General features: G+C 36.4%; 1 protein-coding gene across 2 annotated transcripts in view; it reads left to right on the forward strand.

The window, feature by feature from the left end:
- Positions 1–12,102, forward strand: part of GXYLT1 (glucoside xylosyltransferase 1) — a 41,074-nt gene that overhangs the window by 18,279 nt on the left and 10,693 nt on the right. For both annotated transcript variants that reach the window (XM_080662077.1, XM_080662078.1), the window contains 3 exons: positions 2,101–2,272; positions 3,911–4,036; positions 6,124–6,375. In XM_080662077.1, coding sequence (XP_080518203.1) covers positions 2,101–2,272; positions 3,911–4,036; positions 6,124–6,375 — 550 coding nt within the window. The remainder of the gene's footprint in view (positions 1–2,100; positions 2,273–3,910; positions 4,037–6,123; positions 6,376–12,102) is intronic.

Consider the following 12,102-nt stretch of genomic DNA (forward strand, 5'->3'; position numbering starts at 1 on the left):
ATCTGGGGAAGGTTATTTTTTTTCTCTTAAAAAAAGCATATCCATCTATAGCATTGGTTCTCAACCTTTCTAATGCCGCGACCCTTTAACACAGTTCCTCATGTTGTGGTGACCCCCAACCATAAAATTATTTTCGTTGCTACTTCGTAACTGTAATTTTGCTACTGTTAATGAATCGTCATGTAAATATCCGTGTTTTCCGATGGTCTTAGGTCTCAGCCTCCCAGTAGAGGGCCCAGGGAAGGAAACAGTCCCTATTTTTTCTAGGAGACAAGTAATTTGGCTGAAGAGCTTTCTGCTCTTCCGAATAAAGGCTAACAGCCAGTTACCAGTAATTGTGTATGTGAGATATCCCAATGTAAGAGCAATGAACCCATTTTCAGGCCCAAAGAACCCAGTTAGACCAGAAAAGCAGCAGTTTCTACCGCTGTTTTAAATATCTCCAGGCCTTTAGCAAAACAGGCTTGTTATTAGGAAGGGATAGATCACAGCAAAAACAGGACTCAGACTTAATTTTCTATACTACTACTGTGAAAAATTCCAAATGTTGAATGTCATTTTAACATTAAGATGTATGAATTTGCTGAAGAATATCACCACTACTTCTGGAATAGTAAAAATCTTGTAAGAACACCATTTTATATGTAGCAACTTCTCCAAATATGTTTTATATAGTCAGTTGCTTGTATTTAATGTTATTTAATATGATTTTCTGTTCTCTAATAGCCTGGTTGGTTGAGGGACTGATTACCCATGAGCAAGATCAAGCATTTCCTCAGAAAACAGTTTGGGACCACTCTAACATGTGGGTGAATACTCCAGGATTCCAAAGTCCTATGCTAAAGAATATTACTACAGTAATTTTAGCTTGTAAATTTAAGAGAAATAATTAATTTCTCATCCCCGCTACTGCAAATCTCAGTTATGTATACATACAACTGGTAATATTAAATACTATAATTCCTAATTCTTACACATTTTCCAGAAATGATCTCTGTAAGCAAAAATTGAGTTAAAAATCAAGTTTGTACATTTTTAGTGTGGATTGTTTGTACTTTATAATACTTTAATGTGTTACTAGTTTTGTCTTCTGTTATCTTCCATTCTTAGATTACTTTAGCTGTCAGTTCCAAAAAGATTGTTTTATGTCATAATTACAGATGGATCTTTATTTTATAAGTATGTTATTTTATTTAATAACAATACAGTCACACATACTTAGTTCTATTCTTTAGGTACTGGTAGGTTATAAAGGTTACATTGCTGCTCTGTGTTAGAAGTAGTAGGGTCTAACATAGCCCCTAGGCCAATAACTGTGGTGTAGGGAGTCTTTCCTTCCAAGATGCAATCCTAGAGTTTGACTTGTATGTTTTAGACCACCTCAGAAATTTTTACTACTCACTGATTACTTGGTAAAGGGGACTGAAGGTATGTCAGTGACAAAAGTTAGGTGAAGAAAACTTCTTGTAGTCACATGGGTGAAGATTGGATATAATATTGAAATATTTGTGGGTGAATTTCTGTCTGTGTTTGCTTCAGAATGATTCATTGGTTAGTGAAGGGGGCGTGGGCAGGGGTTTTAGATGAAATAATAATGTTGGATGGTAATTGTTGCAGCTGGGAGATGGGCACATGGGGAACTTCTGTGTAGTCTCTCTACTTTTATGTGTGTTTGTGATTTTTTTAAAATAAAAAAGCTTTAAAAATTGATGCTCTCCTTTTCAATTGGGGAGGTTCCTTGAGAGAATTAAGCCCTAATGCGATAATGCATTCAGTGTGAGTAATGAATTAACTTCTCTTTTGTGCATCTAGAATGGTTTTAATTATGTATCACTCTTGGGAGACTTGAGAAAGTAAGTAGTTGTGTGTGTGTTTTAATATTTTATGGTTCCTAGTGAGGAATGTTGGCCAAGAAAGGCTGATTGAGAGTATAGAACTGTATGATTGATTCACCATTGTACTGTTTTGTAATTTGATTTTTCTTTGCCTTTTAAATAGAAGTTTCGTACTTCAGTTTTTTAACATGGTCAAAATGCCGTGTAGTTAATATGTTAACTTTATACTAAAACTGTTTGAAAATGTGGTTTTCTTTTCAATTAGATATGGTCTGAAAGTACAGCCCGTTGAGAGGATGCACCTAGCTGTAGTTGCCTGTGGTGAACGACTGGAAGAAACTATAACCATGTTGAAGTCAGCGATCATTTTCAGCATCAAACCTCTTCAGTTCCATATTTTTGCTGAAGATCAACTACATGATAGTTTCAAAGGCATAGTAAGTATTTGAGACTTAAGTCTATAGAGTTAAATATTTAATGGCGTACTGCTTGGCGGGGAACCTTTTTTTCTGCCAAGGCCCATTTGGATATTTATAACATCATTCGTGGGCCGTGTAAAATTATCAGCTTTAAAATTAGCCTGCTATATTTGGTCAAACATTTAATTAACTCACCCCTAATGCCTTGGCAGGGCCAGACCAAATGATTTCGTGGGACTTGCATGGCGCGAGGGCTGGACGTTCCCCACCCCTGCTTTAAAGCAGCAACCATTTCTCACGTTGAGATGACACATCCCTACATTGCGGGTTTAATCCCTGGTTGGGGCACGTAAAGGGGGCAACTGAATGATGTTTCTGTCTCTCTTCCTTCGTCTCTCTAAAATCAATTAAACACATCCTTGGGTGAGGATTTAAAAAAAAAAATTACTTGTAAACAGTCATTCAAAAAGAGAACATTTTTAGCTTGTTACATAAACTACTTAGTACCCCCTCCTTATAAATTGTGAATGTAGGAAATTTGAGTCAACAATTTTGTTGAAGCAACAATGATAGGTAATACTTAAGCAGAATTTGAAACAATACGGTGTCTTGCAATGCATTCAGGATGCTAAAGAGTAAATGTGTTCATTATGGATTTTTAGGTCTGTTTTGCCTTTTGTAATCTTTTTTTTAGAAGTTGGCCTTGGATATATATTTATCAGAACATTTCATTATCAGGAATATCTATGCATATTAAAAGCACATAAATAGACAAATACTTTCTAATCAGTTTCATATTGGTCTGACTTTGTAAATATATTATCTATATTAATAAAAGGGTAATATGCTAATTAGACTGGGTGTCTTCTGGATGACCTTCCAGACAAAGCCATGGTGGCAGGGCTGAGGCAGAGGCGGTTAGGGGTGATCAGGCCAGCAGGGGAGAGCAGTTAGGGGGATCAGGCCAGCAGGGGAGAGCAGTTAGGGGGTCAGGCCGGCAGGGAAGAGCAGTTAGGGGCATCAGGCCAGCAAGGGAGAGCAGTTAGGGGATCAGGTCAGCAGGCAGGTGAGCAATTAGGAGCCAGCGATCCCAGATTGCGAGATGGATGTCCAGTTGCCAATTTAGGCCCAATCCCTGTGGGATCTGTTTAGGCCTGGATATCCCTCGAAGGGGTCCCAGATTGGAGAGGATGTAGGCCGGGCTGAGGGACCCCCCCCCCATGCACAAATTTTGTGCACCAGGCCTGTAGTATGATATAATAGAAAATGATGCAATAAAATCAGTGCTTTGTTTTTCTCAGTTTAATTTGTTTAGAGATTGAGAAGATTTATATATCAGGTAAAGTTGAAGGAGATCAACAATTTACAAGGCTCTTTCAACGTTCTGGTTTTGTGATTGATTTCCTTATAACTTTTATTGTGCCTCAGATCTTTGTGGTGGATTCTCTCTAGCATATTATTATTATTTTAAAATTCTGAATGAATAAAAATGGTGAGAAAGAAGACTCTGACTTTGTCTTAACTGTGTCCAACATAAAATGTGTAATATCTTAGTTTTTAGTTTTTTTAAAAATAATCTGTTGATATATGATCTTACAGAGAAAATTAAAAGTGAAAAATAATGAAACTGAGTTCTTATTTTTTTATATTTTTCAGCTCGACAGCTGGTCATTTTTACAAACATTTAATTATTCATTATACCCAATAAATTTTCCGAGTGAGAATGCAGTGGAGTGGAAAAAGCTCTTTAAACCGTGTGCTTCCCAGAGATTGTTCTTGCCAGTAAGTTTTTCCCCCAGTGTTTTGTTTGATTTTTGACTCTTGCTTTTACACACATGAATTAATGAAGAGTTGCATTTAAATCATTACACACACAGTATGACTTTTCCTTTGAACAAAAACAAGGAATAAAAAACATTTCCATAGAATAATAGCTACAATAAATACCTCTGTTAAAATGAAAACTGTACCAGTAAATAATTTCTATTGAAACACAATTTCTTGCATTTTAATTTATCTAGTGCTTTAAACTGTTATATCTCTAAGAAGAAATTGAGGTCATCTGTTGCCAGCAGAAATGCAGTGGTAGTGTTACCTTCAAGTTGCAGATTTCATTATAATTTGGGAAGTAGATGGCATCATTAAGTAACCATTTTTGTCTTATACCAAGTCAATTTACCTTTTCTAACTAATATTTTAACACAAAGACAATGTAAGGCATGTGAACTCACAGGGAGATGGGAACAATTTTGCAGTGGGACTGTTTTTTGGTAATGTTGTCTGGCGATAAACCCTGATTATAATTTTTTAAATCTAAAATATTCAGATTTTAATAGATTGATGCTTTATTTTTCTAAGTGATAAACTTCTTTTTACTGAGTTTTTCTTCCTTTAAAATGGATGAAAAGAACTAATATAGGCTCTGTCAACTTCTTCCACCAAAAAGAATGATGTGGTTATTATTTAACGTTATGTCTGATTTCCAGTTGGCAGTGAATTTGGAGTTTTAGGCAGTCTTCCTAGTCTGCAACAATCCAGTAATCTGTAAACACACATTGTATCGTGGTACAGAAGCAGAATGTTGATATAAAACCAGTTGCCCTCATTTTTGACCCCACAACAGAGAGACAGACAGACCTACAGACACATGTACACATACTCTTTTAATTGGGGGCTTTATTCAGGCACTCCAGTCAACCATCAGATTTTTTTCAGCCTGATATTAAACCAGCTGGTGGGGGGAATTGGGTGTTTTCAACCTCCTAGCTGCTCATTAAGGTAATTGCTTAACCTGAGCTCTAGGAGGAGGTAGCATCTTTGAAAAGGAGCAGAATGAAGATCAAGCTCTTATTTTCATTATATTCTTAACTATAAAAAGGTTTAACTTAACCTAATTATCGTGTCTTACTGATACACTGGATAGGCAATAAATTTAAATTTGTAGGAGTCATATTCTAAAATTCATGGGTAAGGCAGAAATAAAAAACAGAAATTGCCTTTGGAAATCCCTGTAGAAGATACGTTGGAGATTTAACATTTCTCAGGAAGTAGCAGCATAGCTGATCTGTCTTGCAAGACAAGTCTTGTTTTTACTCTAAGAGTGTGCACATTTTCTTTGCTTTGTTGGCGAACAGTAAGCACAGAAATAAGAGCATGAACTTAAGCTAAGTGGTCTGGGTTTCAATTTTGGCTCTACCGTTTGCTAGTTGAGACCAAAATGATGTAAAGGTGCCAGCCATTAGTGTTGCAGGGCAAGGGAACAAATTCATATATATTTTTTAAAAATACATTTTTATTGATTTCAGAGAGGAAGGGAGAAAGATAGATAGAAACATCAATGATGAGAGAGAACCATTGATCGGCTGCCTCCTGCACATCCCCTCCTGGGGATCAAGCCCAGAACCCAGGCATGTGCCCTTGGCTGGAATCAAACCTAGGACCCTTCAGTCCGCAGGCGGATGCTCTATCCACTGAGCCAAACTGGCTAGGGCCATATCTTTATTTATATTGGTTTATTTCTATATTTATCTCAAGAAATTAAGATTTGAGATAGAAATTCACCTAAGTTAATGTTCTTTAATTAAGATTTCTCCCTAATCTCTGAGCATATTCTTTTATATTATTCTTATTGTTAGTTTTTGTTCTTTATTTGTTTTGATAGTGTTTCTTCTCTAAAAGTTAATATAAAAATTAGCATAGTATCTTTAACATGCTGTTGCAAAAAAATGACTGATCCAGGAAAAATTTCTTTAAAAGTTAATGTAAATTAGCTTATCTCTTAAGTACTTCTTTGATAATTAAATTTTCTTTTATGTTTTATACTAAATAAATAGAATTATAGTTAATGATTCAAATATCTCTCCTTATAGTTAATCCTGAAAGAAGTTGACTCACTATTGTATGTCGACACTGATATCCTTTTTTTACGGCCCGTTGATGACATTTGGTCTTTACTCAAGAAATTTAATTCCACACAAATTGCTGCAATGGCACCAGAACATGAAGAGCCTCGAATAGGATGGTATAATCGCTTTGCCAGACATCCATACTATGGAAAAACTGGAGTAAACTCTGGAGTTATGTTGATGAATATGACTAGAATAAGAAGGAAGTATTTCAAGGTAAGTCCCTGATAATAGGTAGTTGGTTATTTTCCCTCTGAAGTGTTTGGTTTCCAATTTAATTTTGCTTTGTTAAAAACTAGATTGAACTATTCAGAATATTTCCATTTATCTAAAATATTTGAAGAAATGCGTGTTCTTAGTATTCTGTTTATTAGAGCATTGCTTAAGCGAGATGGCATTACAATGAAGTGAACTAACGCACTGTAGCGAACATCACCTTCTTAGGTTGTTATTCCAGGCAGCAGCAGTTGTTCTGTAGTTGTGCAGCCGTAGAATATTTGAATTTAAAGTGTGAGACATCTTGGGGGAACACAGAGTTGCAGTTAAGAGCTTAAGACTCTGGTGCCTGCTGGCTTGGTTCAAACGCTAGAACCTTGGGTAAGTTTTGAACATCTATAGGGTTTAGTTTCTTCATCTGTGAAATGAGGATGGCAAGGTAACACAGTACCTATGTCATAGGCTTTTGAGAGGATGAAATTAGTTAGAACAGTGGCTAACACACAGTAAGTGTACAGAGTATGCCACAAAGTAAGCACTTAAATGCTAAAAACAGTGACCTCTGTAACACCCATATAGACTTACTGTTTATCCCTTTACATCTAGTTAGGACAGAAATAAACATTAAGAGATATTAAGTCATATCTGATATGAGTATATATGTATGTTTTTTACCTATATTTGTGAGATTTTTTTCTTATGGCTTCTGATAGAACAGAATTTACATCATTATTTAATACTCCTTTCTACGTGTCTGATTTAAACCTCCCTCTTATTTTGGGTATAGGCAGCAGTGATGCTTGTAGCCACCCTCCTGCCACATCCTGACATTTCAGTCTTAGGACAGACAGTTTATACCCATCATTCTGTAAATCTAGTACTAGTAAATCTAGGTGTGTGTTCTTTTTTTTTTTAATAAATCTTTTCCATTTTCTGAACCTTTCTGAAATCTTGATTTCATTTTACCTTTGTCTCTCACAATTGAATGAACGAATGAGGCTGGTGTGACCTGTGTTCTTGCTTAAAAGTGAACATCTTTCTTTAGTTACCCAATTTATTAATATATCTTGAGTTTTAAAATTTCACATACCATAAATTTTTCTAAATAAGATTTCAAACTATGAGTTTTCTTCCTTTTCTGTGCATAGTAATATTATGCCAGAAGATGGTGCTGTAAGATTATCTGCTAAGGAATAATGTGACTTCTCAGTAACCCTTCATTTGAAATTCACAGAATTATGAGAAACTTAGTGTTGCAAAGAACCTTAGAGATAATTTAGTGTAACACCATTATTCAGTTTTTTAAAAATTTCAAAATACAGCTATCTACTTCAAATCTATGATTATTTTTTACTTATTTAAATGTCATTCTTAAATACTTTAACAGTTTCTCCCACTCCCCTTTTATTTTTGTCTGTGGCATGTTCTAAACCAGCTGGAGATGTAGATATGGAAGTTGAAGTAATTGCTAAACTTTCAAACTTTAGCTTTCTTTTGTGTATTAATGACTATTTAATGAGGAAAAATATGAGAGGCATTATACATTAATTTAGTAGGTACAGTTTGCTTTATACCTCTCTATGTTCCAAACAACCCTACTCTTGCTCAGTGAGAACAATACAAATTTGCTTTGTTTTCAAATATTATTACATTTATGGTTGCTGGATGCTTCTACAAAATTTATTGAGTTTTTAATTCCCTTTTTTATAATCTTTCTTTGTTTTCTGGGTTGCTTCCCAGGCTATATCTGTAGCAAACATTATCTTGATTTTTCCTGGCACAGGTCTTAAATTTCATAGCTCTGAATTATTTGTAATAACTTTACAGACTGTTTCATACAGATCTGTGAGTGCTATCCCATAATTCTTACCTGCATGAAAAGAGAACACTTACTATGAGGTAGACATGATGGTGGTTTTTACATATTTGAAAAATGTGACAGGGACTGGTGGACCCCATTGCACCAATAAAGAGGATTTTTATTGTAATATATATATTATACCTTATGAGAACAGAATATCAATGAACATCTTACCAAAAGGGATAGAACTTTTCAGAGATTAGTGGAGTAACTAATTTGGGGAAATTAATGTTTCAGTTTCTAGCATTGCTGGAATATAATATGAATAGCCACCTGTCAGTTTTATATTATAAGGTAGACTGATAATGTTAATGAGCCTATGTATTTTCAAAATTCATACATAATTCTAAAAGGGAAAGTAATTGATCTTAATATAATACATGTGTATTTTGGTAGTAGGTTTGCTAACTTCAGTAAATTAAAACTATGTATGAGGTTGGTAAAAGTAGGTCTATAGTTGTTCGTATGGAAAATACTACGATAATTGATAAATAATAATACAAGAATAAACTTGTTTTACATACAACGGTAAACCTACTTTTGCCAACTACTGTTTTTTAAATTACAAAACTAAATTTTTTAAAAATATATCTTTTTATTGATTTTAAAGAGAGAGGGAGGGAGAGGGATAGAGATAGAAACATCAATGAGGAGCGATCAATTGGTTGCTTTCTGCACGCGCTCTACTGGGGATCAAGCCAGCAACCCAGGCATGTGCCCTGACCTGGAAATCCAACCGTGACCTCCTGGTTCATGGGTTGATGCTTAGCTACTGAGCCACACCGGCCAGGCTCAATCATGTTTATAAAAATTTAAACAATTCATTGTATGTAGAGTCAAAAAACAAGTTCCCCCTTTGCACACTGCTTTCCCCAGTTTCATTTCTTTTCTTTTTTTTTTTAATTTTATTGATTTTTGTAGAGAGGAAGGGAGAGGGATAGAGAGTTAGAAACATCGATGAGAGAGAAACATCGGTCAGCAGACTCCTGCATACCTCCTGCTAGGGATGTGCTCACAACCAAGATACATGCCCCTGGCCGGAATCGAACCTGGGACCCTTCAGTCTGCAGGCCGATGCTGTATCCACTGAACCAAACTGGCCAGGGCCCCAATTTCATTTCTTTGCCAAAATGACAAACTTTGCAATGTACCATATTCTTCAGACTTCTTAAAAAACGGAATTTGAAACTGATACACATGTATATTAACACTTATATGTAGGGTCCTATTCTATAGCTTCACTTTTCTTTTTTAGCATTAAAGATATAATTGCCTTTTCTCAGTACATGCAGTCTGTCACATTTATATTTAATGTGAGTGTGGTATTGTAGAGAATGGATGATAGGATTTTATTTTTTATATGTACTAGTATGAACTTGAAATTATATGGCTGAAAAATATCTCATATATTTTAATTTGTGTTTTTCTGACTCTGCTACCAGTGTGGATAAAAATCTTATTATAATTTTTAGTCATTTATTTTTCCTCCTTTGTAATGGTGTTTGTCCATATCCTTAGGCCATTTTTCTAATTCTGTTGACTTGATTTTTCATTGTTTTTTCATTGGTTGTCTTGAATATTCTAGTTATGTCATCAGCAAATAATATTAGTGTTGTTGTTTCTTGTCCAGTATTTTCCTAGTGGCATTTTTAAGTCATAAAGGTTTTTTCCCTCTTTGATCTTCACTCTCCCCTCTAAGACTGCACTGGGCCTTATAGTATATCTTTCATTGATTTTTCTTTGAATAGATGTGTGTGTGTGTGTGTGTGTGTGTGTGTGTGTGTGTGTTTAAATCTATCTATCTGTCTATATTTGAATAGATTGAACCCAGTGAAGAGTTGAACATGGCCTGGTACAATGGGCCCACCAGTCCCTGCCTATTGAAGGTGTTGCTGGCCTTTATCCTCGTGCAATTTATATTTTCCTTTTCAGATCCTAAGAATATTTTGTTGACCTGCTCAGTGACTTATTTCACAGTAATTTTTTCAATAAAGTATTTTCTTATTTCCTTAAGTAAAATTAGTTTCCGTCATTTTCCAGATTATTTTGGGAGGGACTTTAGATTCCTTTATTACTGTGATTACTACATTCTGACAAACTTCACACAAAGGTAAACAATTTGAGCAGATCATATTTAGTTTAAATGTTTTGGTTTTTTCCCCCAGGAATTCTAGCTTTTCTTTCTCTTTCTTCAAGGATAGATTGTTTATACCTCCACTAAGTTTATATATATCCTAGAATAGTTTACAACAATATTTTTCAAACTTTGGAGAAGGATCAAAAAATTTTTTTAACTTGCAATCTGTCATGAGCCAGTATTTTTCTAAAAATGATGTAAATAAGCCTGGCTGTTGTTGCTCAGTAGTTGAGTGTTGACCCAAGAACCAGGAGGTCACGGTTTGATTCCCAGTCAGGTCACATGCCTGTGTTGCAGGCTCGATTCCCAGTAGGGGGCATGCAGGAGGCAGCTGATCAATGATTCTCTCATCACTGATGTTTCTGTCTCCTTCTCCCTCTTTCTGAAATCAATAAAAACATGTTTTTTTTAAAAATATATAAAATGTTACTAAAATATAAGATTAAATAGATATAATTCTGTTAAATTCTATAAAAGTTTCTAAACCTCACTTTTAATATTTGTACTTAGTCTTATAGAGGTCATAAAAAATTCACTGATTGGCATGATGCAAACTGCACTTTGAGAAATACTGGGTTAAGTCTGGAGAGTTTAAGAGAGTCACAGAAGTATAAGAAGCTTACAATTCAACTCCATCCCTTCACATTCCAGATTCTGTGGTCCAGAGCCCTCTTTCAATTCTGTTGTTTCCTCAGGTATTTGACTTCATCCTATCTAATAAAAGAGCAGTATGCAAATTGACCATCACTCCAACACACAAGAGGGCCTCCCCCATGTGGTCAAAGATGGCCATCCCCATGTGGACACAAGACGGCTGCCACAAGATGGCTGGCAGGGGAGAGCAGTTGTGGGCGATCAGGCCTGCAGGGGAGGGCAGTTGGGGGTGATCAGGCCTGCAAGGGAGGGCAGTTGTGGGGGACCCAGGCCTGCAGGGGAGGGCAGTTGGGGCGAGCAGGCCTGCAGGGGAGGACAGTTGTGGGGGACCAGGCCTGCAGGGGAGGGCAGTTAGGGGCAATCTGGCCGGCTGGGGAGTAGTTAGGCATCGATCAGGCTGGCAGGGGAGTGGTTACGGGGTGTTCAGGCTGGCAGGCAGAAGTGGTTAGGGGCAATCAGGCAGGCAGGCAGGCGAGCGGTTGGGAGCCAGCAGTCCTGGATTGTGAGAGGGATCCCAGATTGGAGAGGATGCAGGCTGGGCTGAGGGACACACACTCCCCTCCCCCCACTCCCCCCCCCGCCCCGTGCACGAATTTCGTGTTTTAAAATAATGAGCTATGAGGCTGAAAGGCAACTGATGAAATTCAGTATCTATTTTTGATATCAATTTTGAATGATCTCTCTGAAATGCCAGTTACAAAAGATTAGCAATCAGTCTAAGAATAATAGCGATCATGGCAACAATAGTAATAGCTAACTGCATGTGTACCATGTGTCAGGTACTGTTCCAGGTATTTTTTAATTATATAGTAACACGTTTAATCCTCAATAACTCTATGACATAGACATAGACAGAGGTACTTTGTCTAGACATATGGCATAGGTACTAAAGTGGTCTGCATTTTCAGATGAGGTTACAGTCAGACCATTGCCTGCTTTCTCTTTCCATCTCCTTCCCAGCTTTATTAGTATTCTCAGTTCTACGTGCAGCTTCAGATAGCTTCTTTTGTTCTTTCCCGCTCCAGCTGGGCAGCCTTACTCACGTTAAGGTTTACATTGGCGTCACTGGGTCACT

Source organism: Plecotus auritus, assembly GCF_963455305.1.
Source record: "Plecotus auritus genome assembly, chromosome: 3".
NCBI classification, from domain to species: domain Eukaryota; kingdom Metazoa; phylum Chordata; class Mammalia; order Chiroptera; family Vespertilionidae; genus Plecotus; species Plecotus auritus.